The following is a 16,727-nucleotide window of genomic DNA, read 5'->3' as shown; positions in this document are numbered from 1 at the left end:
CAAATAAGTGAATGAATCTTTGAAAAAATACAAATAAAAGCATACATTGATTCCACAGTATTTACATAGAAAATCATCCCTTATTTCTCTAAATATTTCTCAGTATTTCTGAGAAATTCTTTTAGTCCAAGCTCACCCAGCTGAATTGGCTAGTTGATGGCCTACAGATTTCAGAAAAGTAGTAGGTAGAGGGTCTTTGAAAACAGAGTTTAGGAAGACATGAACTTGAAGCACAAAGATATGACTGGCACTTCTCAAACTTGAATATGCTTACAAATCACCTTTTATGTCAACTTGTTTCCTAAAAAGTCTAGAATTATGAACATAAGAATACTGTTTGGCATCTTGATTTTAAGATCACTATTAGGGGGTGCCTGGGTGGCTCAGTTGTTAAGCGTCTGCCTTCGACTCGGGTCATGATCCCAGGGTCTTGGGATCAAGCCCTACATCAGGCTCCCTGCTCAGAGGGAAGCCTACATCACTCCCCCTGCTTGTGTTCCCTCTCTTGCTGTGTCTCTCTCTGTCAAATCAATATACAAAATCTTTTAAAAAATCATTATTAAGATATAACATAAAGGAATTAGAAATCACCTCAAATTTTCATTACTTTTTAAAAACTCATTTTAAAATATCAAAGATTCAATAAACCCTGAGAAGGAGAGAAAAAGAAGTCAAGATGGATCCCAGAGAATATGTTAACTGAATACGGCATGATTTGCAAAATCAGTTCAGACTAAAATAACGAATCTGCTTTAAATTTAATGTACATCACATATATTTATACTTCAAAAATACTATTATTGTCAAATTTAAGCCACATATATTTTTAAAACATAACATCACTATGTTTGAATCTCTAAATAAATTCTTCCTGGAAAACACTTTTTTAAAAAACAGAAAATAAAAGTTTATTAGTATTTTTCAAAGAAGCAATCACTTGGGTCAACAGGACATGTAAGCTATGGTCATGCAATTAGCTTTCCAAAGTGCTAATTAATTTAATTTAACCTTAAAGTTTTGCTGATTATCTACTGTGCAGCATTCATGATATATAACGCCTGTAATCACTGTGTAAGCAGGAAAACGACTCCCACAGTCACTGTAAATTGAGAAGAGGGCTTTTTTTAAACCCTTAGGCAGTTAAAATAGATTGGCCTCTGTCTTATACTGTTGACCTTTCCTCTGAGTTTACTTGATTGGCAGTGAAATACTAAGGTTGAGTGTTCTGGTAAATTAGGTTGTGTTGGTCAACAAACTGAGAATCTATATAGCAGGTATAACTCACAGCTATACTTCACCTAATTTTATTTTTACCCAATGTATTACGTGATGCTTGTATTAAATACAGACCTACATTGATGGGTCAGTCGAAGGGCCTCTATTTTCCAGTTCCAACTTGACATTACTGTTTGGCCATCTACCCTTAGATAGTCTATCAACTTAACCTTTGAGAATTGAATAATGCATGAGTCTATAGAGCTCAAAAATGAGAAAACAATCAATAATAACATGACAAAAGGAGTACAGTTCTCTCTTAATACCAAATCTAAACATTTCAATTCAACAATACTGACTCAAATGGCATAACTGCTCACTTTAGTCCCATTTATAGAACGTGGATTCTTTCAGACTTATATTTCACAGTAGATTAACTACATGAAAGTTTCTGAGTTTGATGCAATCTCTATTGGAGAAAGGAGATGGAGAAAGGGCAAGGGATATACCATTGTGCTTTGATTTCCTCCCAGGATATTTTATGAAGAGTTTTTTATATACCTCAGGCAACAATCTCCAATTCTGGGCACTGAGAGTTAGGAAAAAGGATACTTCCCGCCCTCCTCTCTGGAGAAGGACCTATAACTGTTATAGGTTATAACATCTCTGGAGAGATGGGCCTATAACTGTTATTGTCAGGATATCGTATGCATTCTTCCATTTTGAAACCTTTGTTTTAAGAGGTTTGTTTTCCATCCTTTCGAGTTAGGCAAAAGACCCACAAAACCAGCTCTCCTATTCATGTCTGAGAAAATTTAAAAACCTAACCAAAATTAATGAGTGCTACTTTTGAAAAGGCATCAAATGCAACATTGTTAGCACCATGCTAGTTACAGACTTATCATACTATCATGAGATACTACAAATTCAAACCCTGTGACATTTCAAAAAGAAAAGGAAATGCATGTTTTTATTTATTTGGTGGGGGGAAGGCAAGTTTTTTCAAAGAAATAAAATATCATCTCAGTAGATGCAGAAAAAATGCATTTGGCAAAATTTAACCCCCTTTTATGAAAAAACACTCAACATTCATATGTGGAATTTAAGAAATAAAACAGGGACTCATACGGGAAGGGAGGGGAAAATAAAATAAGACAAAATCAGAGAGTGAGACAAACCTTAAGAGACTCCTATATGGAAAACAAGCAGGGTTGCTGGAAGGCGAGCTCAGGTAACTGGGTGATGGGCATTAAGGAAGGCATGTGATATAATGAGCACTAAGTGTCATATACAACAGATGAATCACTCAACTATACTTCTGAAACTAATAATACTTTTTAAGTTATGTAATTGAATTTAAATAAAATCATATTAAATTGTTAAAAAAAAGAAACAACCTTAACAAAATATTTGTTTGGGAAATCCACAGCAAACATTAGACTCAATGGTGAAAGCCTAGAAGTTTTTCCTCTAAGATGAAGAACAGAAAAAAAGAAAAGAAAAAAAAAGAACAGGCATAAGTGCCCATTTTCACCACTTTTATTCAATAGAGTCTAGAAGTCCTAGCTAGAGCAATTATGGAAAGGAAGGAAGGAAGGAAGGAAAAGGAAAAGAATGAACGAACATCCAAATTTAAAAGGAAGTAAATTTATCTCTGTTCACAGAGTATATTATCTTACAGTAGAAAACCTTTCTTTCTTTCTTATAGTAGCCATCTGTGGGTATGAGGTGGTACCTCACAGTGGTTTGATTTGCATTTTCCTAATGATTAGTGATACTGAACATCTTTTCATGTCCTTGTTGACCATTTATGTATCTTCTTTGGAGAACTGTCTATTCAAGTCCTTTGCCAATCACTGAATTGAGTTCTTCATTTTTTTGTTGTTGATTTCTTCCATATATTCTGGATATTAATCCTTTATCAAATACAGTTATGCAAATATTTTCTCTAATTCTGTGGGCTGCATTTTCACTCTGTTGATTGTGTCTTTTCTTACACAAGTGTTTTTGACTTTCATGAAGTGCAATATGCTTACTTTTTCTTTTATTTTCCATGCCTTTATGTCATATCCAAGAAATCATTTCCAAATCCAGTATCAGGACTTTTGCCCTATGTTTTCTTCTAAGGGTTTTATGGTTCTATAGTTTATAACCCTATAAACTATATTTATAGATTATATATATACATATTTATAGTTATTTAGTTTTATGTTTTAAGTCTTTGATCCATTTTGAATTAATCAAAGATATCATTGTGCCTTTCTCATTTGCCTTTGCCACATACAAGACTTTCTCCCATTAGGCCTACGACACCCACCTGCCTCAGTAGAGGACTTGGATTGTTAAAGAATTAATGCAAAGAAAAAGACAAGCTAATGTTAAACACCTGACATCCAAAACAGGATTTTGCAGCAAGACTACAGGCATTTTTTATAGAGAAAAATTTTTTGTTAGAGACAGAGAGAAAGAACACAAGCAGGGAGAGCAGCAGGCAGAGGGAGAAGCAGGCTCCCTGCTGAGCCCAACAGGACTTAAGATCACAACCTGAGCCAAAGGTAGACGCTTAAGTGACTGAGCCACCTAGGAGTCCCTCTAAGTTCTTTTATCTCTCATTTAACATATTAGAGGTGGAGACTAATGGGCTAGCTCCTGGTACAAAAAAAAAAAAAAAAGGGTAATCCATTCCTTCTGGGTTTTGAGTAATTGTGAAAATGAGACCATCTAAAGAGAGAGGGAGGTGAGACAATCAGTTTGATATGTCCTGATGGAAACAGGTCAGAGAGGTTCAGGGCATTATTAGAAAATAAACTCCAGAAGGTCAAGTATTCTGTCTGCTGTGTTCACTACCACACCTCCAGTGCCCACAACAGTGCTTAGCACACAGTAGGTACAGTATTTGTCAAATGCATAGAGGACTTTTTGTTCTGCTCTGTTTTGAGCTCTGGGTGAAGAGTGCTATGCTCGGGAAAAAAAAAAAAATAGTAGAGCAGGGGTCCAAAAAGGGGAGTCCCAGCATGATTAGGAGGGTATAGCAAGGACATCAGTTAGAGACAGGACCCAGTATTCATCCCCAGCACATGGTACCTGGATCCACCACGGCAGAGGTGAGGTGGCTCCAGCAAAGGCTTATGAAATGGATGTCTTGTGCCTTGGACCAGGCTGAGAACACTCCAGATACTCGGATGGGTCTGCGGTGAAAGTAGAATATCAAGGAAGTCTGAGACAGCAGGGAGGGCTTCTATACTCTGGCCACACCAAGAAAGAAGGACCAGGAAGCTATCAGCTGTAGACATCAGTAGCCATCATCAACAGGAGAGCCAGGAACAGGACTACACAGAGGTACGTTAGGGAACATCAGCCTCTGCACAATGCCCAGTCCAAGATCACAGAGTTCAACTCCTCCGACGTGATGATTTCATGTGAGACACAATTTAGAAGTAGGGAGAGGAATGGGGATGAGAGCAATAAAACAATTATTTCATAGAAATAGGGCTAAAGAGATTATTTAAATAATTGGATCTGATTTAGTTTTCAAATAGAGTAGACTAAAGTTACTTCTGTTTTCCCACGCCTATCTAGCAGATGAGGAGCAGTAAAGGAGATGAGAACAGCTTTTACGAATAAAATACATACGGCAACAACCTAAGTGTCCATCAGTGGATGAATGGATCAAAAGGATATAGGGGACAGAGGAACTAAAGGATTAGAAATCTAGGGAGATGTCGTTTAGATTACAAACTTACAACCAGTAGATAAGTAAGTCCTGGAGATCTAATGTACAGCACAGTGTTTATAGACAACAATACTGTGTTACAAACTTCAAAGAGACTACGTCTTAAAGGTTTTCATCCCCCCCGTAAAAAATAATTATGTGATATGGCAAAGTGTTAACTAACTCTACCGTGGCAATCATATTTGCAATATATAAATGTATCAAATCAACACATCCTACATCTTGAACTTACACAATGGCATATATCAATAAAAATTTTTTTTTAAAAGGAAAGTCCGGGGTGCCTGGGTTGCTCAGTCAGTTAAGCATTTGCCTTCAGCTCAGGTCATGATTTCAGGATCCTGGGATCAAGCCCTGCATCAGGCTCCATGCTCTGCGGGGAGTCTGTTTCTCCCTCTCTCTTCACCCCTATTCCCCTCCACTCATGCTCTCTCTCTCTCTCAAATAAATAAATCATCTAAAAAATATATAAATAAATATACAAAATAAAAATTAAAAAAGGAAAGTATAAGAAACTGTCACAGCCAAAATCTCTTTAAGGAAACATGACAACTAAAAGTAACATGGTATCTTGATGGGAACCCAGAACAGAAAAAGGACAGTAGGTAAAAACTGAGGAAATCTGAATAAACTAGGAACTGTAATAATATGTCAATATCAGTTCACTAATCGTAACAAATGGATCATACTATTTAAGATGTTAACAATAGGGAAACCTGGGCTTGAAAAAATGGGAATCGCTCTATACTCTCTTTGTAACTATTTTCTTAACTCTAAAACTATTCTAAAATAGAGTGCTTATTTATTTTGAAAGAAGATCATTTTCATAGTATAATTTAAGAAGTGTAAATAATTTTACAACTCTATCATCCAGAGCAGAAAACACACTCCCTGCCTCAAAAATTCTAGTGAGAAAGGGAGAAGATAAAAAGACAGTCATCATTTCACATGATACATCATACAACAGAGGACATGAAGGAGGCACACCTAACCCAGACCCATGGTAGAAAGGGCAAGGTCGGAAAGATTTCCTGAAGGAGCTGTCCTGAGATCACTGAGTATTAGATTAGCCAGAATATTCCTAAAGAAAACACACTCACTGTTGACACAGACATGTATAAAGTCAGCAACATCCAAATTCAATTTATAAAGCCTTTATTGATTTCCAGGCCATGGGATAACATCAGTGCCCTCAGATTTAGAGTTTACTGAACAGAATCACTGAGAATGCAGTTGAAATCACATTCTTCCACTTGACCATTACGTGACCTTAAACAAGTTACTTAAGCTTGGGCGCTCAGTTTCCATATCTTTAAACTAGGGGTAATTAATAATGATGTTTTGGGAATTGAGTTTAGTTTGCATAACGGGCTTAGAACAGTGCCTGGCACCTCATAGATGCTCTTTAAATATTAACTGTTATTAAGTATTTATAGGGTATATATTAATTTTTGAAACTTTTCAGACATTTTATTTTTGCGTATCCTTGGAAAATAAATTACAGCTTAGGAATTAAAGCACAAAAAAGGTTAAGAGACTTGCAAAATGCCTGAAGATGAATGCTTTTCCCTAATTCTATCTTTTTTTTTGGAAGACAGAGCTTCCCTAAAAACATTTGGCTTCTCTTTGCTCTAGATAACTTACTCCATTCCTGGGGAGGGGGAGTGATTTACCTGGTTGGTAAATTTGGGGAAAATAACTGGTGAGCTTGGCTTACCTCTGTCCTTCTTTCTCGGGAGTAAACATGCAGTGAGCATGATTTCCCCAGTCTGTCTGTGATGGGGAGGGTAAGTTGGCTGGTTCTGGAGTTTAGTTGTAGCAAGTTCATTTGGTTGACAGATCTATAAGTGCAGTCTCCAACTGGACTTTTTCAATTTTTTGGCAAGTTTGTTTGCTTCATCATCCCTAAGCTTTCTGAAAGAAAACTAAGGTTTTTGTGAAACATCTCTCAGTGTGATCAAGCACACTAAACAATCAGTTCCACTTTTTTTTCTTTCTTTTTTTTCTTTTTCTTAAGTAATCTCTTCGCAACACATGGAGCTCAAACTCACAACCCTGAGATCAAGGGTTATACACTCTACCAACTGAGCCAGTCAGGTGCCCCCTCCCTCCTTTTTTTCTTTTTTTTTTCTTGGAGACATTCCTCCTGAGACTTCCATCCTCCTACTCCAAACTCTTTTGCTTTAAAAACAATTAAAATAAAAAATAAAATACCATGCAAACTGTAGCAGACACTATTTATTCATTCTCTTTCCCTAATAACAAAATCTGGGTTTGGAGTAATTTCACTGCTGCCTAGATGCATGTGACCAAGTTTTGGTGAATGAAATAGAAGCAGAAATGTTGTCTGGTATCTTCAGAAATACTTAAAGGAAGGGAGTGTATCCTTCTTTTCCTCTTCCTCCATCATGTTGTCTGAACTTGGATATGATAGCTGGAGCTCTGGCAGCCTTCTTGTACTATGATAAGGTCCACACACATAATAAAAGGGAAGAAGCTGTGAGCTGGAGAGAGCCTGGGTTCCTGATGACTTTACAGAGCTGCCACACCAGCTTTGAATTGCTCATCTCTAAACTTTTATGGGAGAAACAAATTTATCTCCTTTTTAAGCCACTGTTGCTTTGTATTTTTTTTTTCTGTCATATGCAGCTGAAGTAGTCCTTACAAATATGGAAAATCAGCTCAAGCCTTCCTCTCATCCTTTCTCCCCAACTAGACTCCCAACTCTAAACCTTACTACAGGGAAACTGTGGAGTCAGGATTTCTTTCTTTCTTTTTTTTTTTTAAAGATTTTATTTATTTATTTGACAGACAGAGATCACAGGTAGGCAGAGAGGCAGGCAGAGAGAGAGGAAGGGAAGCAGGCCTCCTGTTGAGCAGAGAGCCCGACGCAGGGCTCCATCCCAGGACCCTGAGATCATGACCTGAGCCAAAAGCAGAGGCTTTAACCCACTGAGCCACCCAGGTGCCCCTGGAGTCAGGATTTCGACAGGAAATTAAATTTATTCACAAGGATAAAAGTAAAATGATTTAGCTTTAAATTGGGGGCCAAAGAACATTTTAAAAGATCTATCATTAGAAAAAAAAAAGTCACCATTAAAAAACCATCTCCAGTTTCCTCCTCATGGTTTCCAAGCATTCCATATACTGTTATTGGTTAATTTGTTAGATCAATGCTTAGGACTTTTTTAAAAAGACTTATTTATTTATTTATTTAAGAGACAGCGAGAGGGGCACCTGGGTGGTGCAGTCGGTTAAGCGGCTGCCTTCACGGTCCTGGGATGAGCCCCTCATTGGGCTCCCTGCTCAGGGGAGAGCTCACTTCTCCCTCTCCCTCTGCCTGCCGCTCTGCCTACTTGTGCTCTCTCTCTCTCTCTGTCAAATAAATAAAAACCTTTAAAAAAAAGAAAGAGGGAGAAAAAGACAGAAAGAGAGCAAGGGAAGGGGCAGAGGGAAAAGGGGAAGCAGACCCCATGCTGAGAAGAGAACCCCATGCAAGGCTCCATCCCAAGACCCTGGGATCATGACCCAAGACAAAGGCAGGCACTTAACCAACTCAGCCACCCAGGTGCCCTAATGCTTAGGACATTTTTAAATGCCTTTTCCTATGCAAGCTCTAAGATCCCAAGTTTTAATCTCTATTTTTTGTTTTTGTTTTTGTTTTTGTTTTTTTTAATCTTGTTTTTTTAAGATTTATTTATTTTATTTATTTGACAGATGGATAGAGACAAAGCACAGGTAGACAGAGTGGCAGGCAGAGGGAGAGGGAAATGCAGGCTCCCCACTGAGCAGGGAGCCCATGCGGGACTTGATCCCAGGACCCCAGGATCATGACCTGAGCCGAAGGCAGCAGCTCAACTGACTGAGCCACCCAGGCGCCCCTTGTTTTTGTTTTTAAATAAAATACAACTATCAGGGATCAGTTGTGTTCCAGTCAGTTAAGTGTCTGCCTTTGGCTCAGGTCACGATCCTAGGGTCCTTGGATTGAGGTCCGCATCAGGTTCCTTGCTCAGTGGAGAGCCAGTTTCTCCCCTCTGCCTGCTGCTTCCCTGGCTTGTGCTCTCTTTCTCTCTTACAAATAAATAAATAAAATCTTTTTAAAAAAGTAAAAATAAAAATAAGTAAAATACAACTCTACCTCTGTATATGGACATCTCAATAAATTTTCTAACAAATACTAATTATACAGCAACTAAACCTTACTTCATTCTTAATATCCTTCCTCTGTTTTTTATAATTTAGTCTAAAACCTTGGGCTCTGACTTCAATCTATGAATTCATTTTTATCCTCCCTCTTCACTGAATAAGACACCTTTTTATTACATCCTTTGATTCCCACGCTCTGGGAGCCTCTTCTTCATCTGCTTTGTCTAACTGCCATCCCTCACCCAGCAAAGACATCTAGCCATCAGCCCTTCTCTTTTTAGATTACTTTTTTTTATTAAAAGCCTGATTTTTGATAAATGCTTTCATTATTTCATCTAATTCTCATAATGACCCTTCAAGTGAAATGTTATTCTCTCCATTTTACAGATGAATCAACTGTAATTCAGAGAGATTAAAACTAAGCCCTGGTTTGTTTCCAGAGTCCTTTTTTTTTTTTTTTAAAGATTATTTATTTATTTATTTGACAGAGAGAGTGAGCACAGGCAGACAGAGAGGCAGGCAGAGGTAGAGGGAGAAGCAGGCTCCCCGCTGAGCAAGGAGCCTGATGTGGGACTCAATTCCAGGACCCTGGGATCACCACCCTAGCCGAAGGCAGCTGCTTAACCAACTGAGCCACCCAGGCGTCCCCAGAGTCCTTTTTCTTTATGTTGTACTATCCCCTTTTCAAAAAATCTCTATCAGGCTTCCATATCTCTATATCATTATATTAAGTCCTTCTATTTGTCTGACATCAACTATATTCCTTTCTTATCTTCCTCTCTTCTCTTCACTGGCTAAATCTGGATATTTCAAAAAGGTGCAGAATAAATTATTCAATTTAGAAGAGATTTTGGAAACACAATTCCAAATTCTGCAAAATAAAATTATTAATAATGTCACTATATTATTGCTATAAAATAAAATACACCAGAAAATGCTGATGGATATAAAAGCCAAATGAGGCAGACTTGTCCACTTCAGACACAAATTATTACAGGATTGGGACCATACCATACATAATACCCAAATAACTCCTTTCTTTTCTAAAAACAGACAGACATATACACAAACCTTAAGAAACACTGTAGTATTTTCGGACCCTTCTGACCACAGCCCTTCTCCCACTCCCCAAATACGTTAATATCAGTGTTTTAGAAAACACTAGAGTCACTGCCAAATAGCTTAGATTATCCACCAGCTATTCCTCAAGGAGATTCTTCTCCTGACAACTCCAGCATGAGATTATTGTGTATATATAGATCGCTGCTATGCACAGGATAGGCTCACAACAAATGTTCTCCAGTATAAAAGCAGCACATGGCACCACTGAAGCCCTAGAATGTAAATTCACTGGCATTCCAAGGTCACAAATAGCACATTAGCGTGACTCTTCTTTTTTAAAAAGGGCACTATGTGGCTTGTAAATGTAATCTTGGAGACACAGCACTTTGAATCATAAGGTTTTCATTACTTAACATTCCTCACTTGCTTTCACAATATGAAAACTCCAAAATCAAGATCATTTGGATTGACAGATCTTTTAAAATCCAAACATTTGTGTCAGAATAATTCCCTGCTAAAGGAATTAATTTTGTCAGTCTGTTTTACTCCTTATTCCTCGCTGAAATAATGGGCACTAATGTGACAGTTTTGCTGGGGGACAGCAAGAAAGGCTAATTTTGGAGCCCTGGAGAAGAGTGATGAACAGGAGGGCAGTGCAATGAGAGGGTCATGGGACAGACTGAAAGGAGGAGGAGGTATAAGCCTGACACAAACATGAACATGAACTGTGTTTCCCATCAGTTAGGGTCCCAATCTAATATCTGTACTTCCATAGTACTTAGTATGTCTCAGGCATAGTTCTAAGTCCTCATTTAATTAATAGTAGCTTTTATTTTTATCCCTATATTATAGTTGTAAAAACCAAAGCACAAAAAGGTTGAGTATCTTCCAAAGCTTCACAGCTAGTTAGTGGCAGAGTTGGGCTGAAAACCCAGGAACATTTCATAATCATGAATTATTATGCTTTTATACAGCATACATCCTAGAGCAGTGGCTCTCAGATCTTTTAAAATCCAAACATTTGTGTCAGAATAATTCCCTGCTAAAGGAATTAATTTTGTCAGTCTGTTTTACTCCTTATTTCTCGCTGAAATAACGTGGCTCTCAAACACGTTTTTGACCATGACTCCCAGGAGGAATACATGACCCAGTACAACAAAACATAATAGAAACAGAAGTTTTTTGAAATAATAGACTTACCAGGTGCATTGCATTCAGATCTTTCCAATTTTATTTTTAAAAAATCATTGGTTGCAACAGATAAATTACTTTTACAACCTTCAGTGGGTTATCATTTACAATTTGAAAAACACTACTGCAGAGACCAAGGCTACGAGTGATCATTCAATATCTTCACTTGGATGTTTGACGGTTAGGTCAAACAAATGAATAGTTACCTTCACTTGGTTACTCACAGTCTTCAACCAAACTCCTGAATTTCATCCTCCAGTTCTGCTCCTTCCCTTTTACTCCTCTCTCATTAAATGGCAGCTTCTTCTGCACTGTCCATATGGTAGCCACTAGCTACAAATATATGGAGTGTTTGAGATGTAACTATTGTAATTGAGAAATGCTAGAACTGCAAAATACACACCAAATTTTGAAGACTTGGTAGGAAAAAATATATTATTAAATTTAAATATATTTGTATATATAAATTTATTATTAAATTGAATATAAATATATTAAAATATTTTTTCTTTTCTTTTTTAAATTATGTTAATCACTGTATTAACATATATTATTAAAATTATTTTCACTTGTTTCTTTTTACTTTTGGGGGGCTACTTGAAAGATTTTTTTTTTAACCTATATAGTACATTTTATTTCTTTTCTTTCTTTTCTTTTTTCATTATATTTCTATTGGACAATAATCTTCTGCTTACTCAGGCTAAAAACCATAAAATTACCCATGACTCTTTTCTCTCCATCAGTAAAAATTGCACTTTCAAAATAGATCCGTAATTTAATGACTTCCATCACCTTCACTGCTGTACTTTCTTTTTACACAAACACACTGCTCTCTTGGTTAACTGAAATAACTGGCCTTGCTTCCTTCCTCACCACACTCTCCAGTTTATTTAGCTATTCTCTATAAAGTTGCAGAGTAATCCTTTTAAAAGTTCTATCGGGGGGCGCCTGGGTGGCTCAGTGGGTTAAGCCGCTGCCTTCGGCTCAGGTCATGATCTCAGGGTCCTGGGATCGAGTCCCGCATCGGGCTCTCTGCTCAGCAGGGAGCCTGCTTCTTCCTCTCTCTCTGTCTGCCTCTCTGCCTACTTGTGATCTCTCTCTGTCAAATAAATAAATAAAATATTTTTAAAAAAAAAAAAAGTTCTATCGGATTATGTTACTCCTCTGTTCAAAATCTTCCAATGTCTCTTTTGCCCAGATTAAAAACCCAAACCCTTGCCATCGCCTACAAAGTCTTATAAGATCTGGCTGCCCATCTCCCCCACCCCCATTACCTGTCCTAATTTTTTACAACTCTCTCCAATCAGTTATGGTGGACTCCTTGAACCCAGCAAATATGCTCCTACCTCATGGCCTTTCCACTTCAGTACCTCTGTGTGTAACCCTCTACCCTGCATATCCTCCTTCCTCTTACTCTGTGGGGATCAAATTCAATTTACCAGCAAGTCCTTTACTGACTGTTGTATTTACAATTGCAAACCTCCCTCTCCTGACTCTTCCACACTTCTCACTTCTCTTTTTCTTACAACCTTTCATTATCTTATATAATTGACTTATTTATCAATCTCCCACAAATAAAATGTAGGAGTTCCATGAGGGCAGTGAATTTGTTTCACTTCCATGCCTGGCAAATCATAGCTGCTCAATAAATACTAGTCAAATGAATAAGTGAACTACAGGTTCCCAAAGTCCATTTTGGACCACTTGCAACTACCATTCTCAGAAATCTAATGAAACAAGCACTTCAGGATCTTTAGTTTTTAACCCATTATTTTTTTTTAGACCTACAGTATTTCCACAATAAGGGAAGCAAGATTTTTCTCCACACTCGAAACCTTTGTCTGTTTTCTCATGATCCTTAGGTGTCCTCAAAACACTCTAGAAGACAGGTTTTTGCATTAAATCTCCATAGGCATCTGTACCACATCTTAAATTTCTGGCCTAAAATATGTGCAGCAATAGCCAATATAGATTTTTTTTAAGCAATTGTAGTTATATTTATTGAGCCCATACTGTATAACAATTGCTCTCCTGTCTTCTTTTTTTTTTTTAATTATCACGTTCAATTAGCCAGCATATGTACATCAGTAGTTTTTGATGTAGTGTTCAAGGATTCATCAGTTGTGTGTAACACCCAGCGTTCATCTCTACAGGTGCCCTCCTTATCCTTAATCCCATACAACCTTCAGGTCTATGCAATGTACATCAGATACAACCAGACGTTGTATAAGTGGTATTTACACCCTCAAGTGTTTGTAAACTGGCCAACTTCACCAACCTAGTAGTTGCGTGTCTGCATTCAAGATGAGCCCTGTGTTAGCACGAGAGTTGGTAGACACTTGAAGGATGCAATGTCAGAGACCATCGCCAGGCCCCTTATTTTAGACATGGGGAAATCAAGATTGCGAGAACTGGGGCCAAGCAAACTTGAGCCACATTTAAATAAATAAATAAATAAATAAATAAATAAATAAATAAATAAATAAATAATAGACATTTTAAAATTTTTAAAAATGAAACAAAAACACATAACACATCGTGGTAGAAGCAGCACCAGAAGTCAGGTCGCTTGCCTCCCACCATTGAGCCGTTCCGCAAAACGACCGTGTTGTGCAGCTCAAGCTAGCGGCAGCTTTCTACCGCACCATTTTGAGGTTCACACACGAGCTCCCCGGCGGGTAAAGGAAGTACATGAGCCCGACCTCGCACCTCCCTAGCGGCAAGAAAAAAAAAAAAAAAAAAAAAGCTCCCTGCCTGGGCCGCAGCCGGACCCCGGCCCCGCTGACCACAGTCTCGCGAGACTAGCGGTAGCGACGAGCGGGTGCGGAGCCTCCCGGAAGTGGGCGAGGGGATCTGACAGCTCCCACCCCGGCGTTTGCACTCGAGGCCGGGTGGGGTCGAGGGTCTCCTGAGGGACCAGCGCGAGGCGGAGTCACGGAGAAGCTCTCTGCCATTCACACAGCGGCCTCGGTCCAGGCCCCGCGGCCGCCGCCCCGCCCTTTGCCCTTCACGGCGCCCGGCCCTCCTAGTCTGGGGCTGCTTTCTGCGCCTGGGCAGCCTGCCTTTCCCTTTTTGCTTTCCTTCACGTCTCCTCCCCCGACTCCAACACCAGAGCGGCGGGTCCTGCAGCGTCCCAGAAGCTGCACGTATAACTTGCTCAGTGTAAGTGCTAGGAATGCCGCTGGCCTCTCTGGGAAATGCGTTCTTTCTATCTATAGCTCTGTCTGTACATCCTATGTCTGCAGCAGCTATTCCAGGGGCAACACCTGCTTCCCTCTGTTCTCATCTCCCCATTGGTGGCTTCCAACCCGAATTTGGGAATGGGGAACTCTCCCACCTGTTATCTTTGAGCAGACTAATCTCTTGCAAGCAGAAGTGCCCTTTGTGGTTTTCAGAGCCTTTTGGCTTGGGACCGGGAATTTACCCCCCGGCCCAAATCCAGGCTTTCCAAAACGTGTTGCTTTTCTCTGAGAATGATTTAGTTTTGTGTTTTGTTTTAATTGTAAGAATCTATAATGCAGTAGTTTTGCTTCGGTCCTATTGTGCTCGAAGGGTGGAAACAACTATTGATTTGCCTTCTGAGGTCTTATTTATAAAATTCATTCTTTCTCTTTGCTCTGCTAGGGTTAAAACACATTGAGAACATGTAAGTGCGGCTGTCAGCCTTAAAGAATTTAAGATGGTAGTTCTTTTCTTTATCTTAATTCCTTTTTGTTTCATAGGGGTAACTCATTCGATTTCGGAGTTCTTTTAATTCTGAAAGATTTGAAGTCTTCTAGAAGCCAAAATGGGACACAGTAAACAGGTTAGAATTCTACTTCTGAACGAAATGGAAAAGCTGGAAAAGACCCTCTTCAGACTTGAACAAGGTCAGTAGCAAGTGATTTAGTTAGCTCTGAGCCTTTTAAATTTTTTTAATGTGTCTTTTAAATTTTTAATTAAATGTCATATTAAATTTTTTTTAACTTTAAGATAGATATAATTGCCAAGGACCTTTCTAAATTTGATCAGTGCAAAAATGGTGCTGTATTCTAAAAATATCACTAATGAGAGTTAATTTTAGTTATAAAATTGAAAATGTTTTGTTTGTCATGTTAGAACAAGGATAAAGTAGCTCACTTTCTTTCCATGGTAATTTCCACTTACGACAGAAGTTGCATGTAGGATCAAGACATTGACCATATTATTTCTATTAACAATTATTATAAAAACTTGGTAAATTACTTCATCTGTAATTTTATTTGGAGTATATGTATAGTTTTTCTTTTTATAGCCCTCATTCTTTTCCTTTACTGGAACTTTGACTTAGTAAAATGGATCACAGCAAAAGGCAAACTATTACTTAGGTTTCCCAAAAGCCTCTCAAATAACGGCGAAGAAAAAGCTGAACATATTTTTTGCCAAAAAAAGTGAAAAAATTGATCAGGTTACGTTGAAATATATTTGAGCTCCTTTTTTTTTTTTTAAGACTTTATACTTTTTCAAGACTGAAAAACATTCCACACTCATTTATGTTAATATAACTTGTGAAGTAGAAATTTAATGTATGAAATATAAAATGAAGCCCCTTTTAATAGTATAACAGACATTGATAGTAAACATTGAAGGATTTTTCCCCCATTATATTGAGTTAAATATTTGAAGAAAAAAAAAATTCAACCATCAAATGCGTTATTTCCATGCCAAATAACCTTCTTCCAACTTTGGCATTTAAGATCACTGAGTACTTACTCCATTTTTGGCTTTCCTGACTCTGCACTTTCCTGGTTTTGATTTTTTTTCCCCACCATCTTGAGTACTCTTGTCAATTTTCTGGTGTCTCTTGTTGAGCTCACTTCCTTCCACATTTTAATTAATTCTGTCTATCTGCAAGAAATCCTTTCTTTTTCTCTTCTAATGCCCTTAAAGAATTACACATTCTCATAGCCTCATTTGTTGCTTTTATGCTGACGGCTCTTTTTAGAAGAAGAGCCTTGAATTTTGCTTGCTTCTTGAAAGCCAGGAGTATAATAGCAAGAGTACAAAACTAGAATTGTCTTGGCTCTGCTGCTAACAGCTTTTTTGACTTTGGGAAAATCCATGAGTTATTAACATTTATTTGTGAAGTGAAGACGTTAATTTCTGCTCCTCTACCTTCCTGGATTTTGAACCTCAAAATTAATAATATATGGTTTTATTTTTTTTTTCAAGATTGCCTTCTTCTAATTGAGAGAGAGAGAGTGAGAGAGAGAGCACAAGAGGGGAGAAGGTCAGAGGGAGAAGCAGACTCCCCGTGGAACTGGGAGCCCGATGCAGTACTAGATCCCAGGACTCCAGGATCATGACCGAGCTGAAGGCAGCCGCCCAACCAACTGAGCCATCCAGGCACCCCTAATATATG

At 38.2% G+C, this 16,727-nt stretch overlaps 1 protein-coding gene across 3 annotated transcripts in view; it reads left to right on the top strand.

Moving 5' to 3' along the window:
- Positions 1–14,147: 14,147 nt before the first annotated feature.
- Positions 14,148–16,727, top strand: part of AGL (amylo-alpha-1, 6-glucosidase, 4-alpha-glucanotransferase) — a 76,731-nt gene continuing 74,151 nt past the window's right edge. For 2 of the 3 annotated variants that reach the window (XM_032301408.1, XM_032301405.1), the window contains exons 1-2: positions 14,148–14,509; positions 15,070–15,216. In XM_032301408.1, the coding sequence (XP_032157299.1) occupies positions 15,135–15,216 (82 nt within the window). In that variant the 5' untranslated portion in view covers positions 14,148–14,509; positions 15,070–15,134. Of the gene's footprint in view, positions 14,510–14,562; positions 14,994–15,069; positions 15,217–16,727 lie in introns of those variants that run through there. The other variant, XM_032301406.1, reaches the window with a different exon arrangement.

Source organism: Mustela erminea, chromosome 10, assembly GCF_009829155.1.
Source record: "Mustela erminea isolate mMusErm1 chromosome 10, mMusErm1.Pri, whole genome shotgun sequence".
In the NCBI taxonomy this organism is placed as follows: Eukaryota; Metazoa; Chordata; class Mammalia; order Carnivora; family Mustelidae; genus Mustela; species Mustela erminea.
Note: the sequence above shows the minus strand (reverse complement) of the source record. Positions and strands in the feature narration are given on the sequence as shown.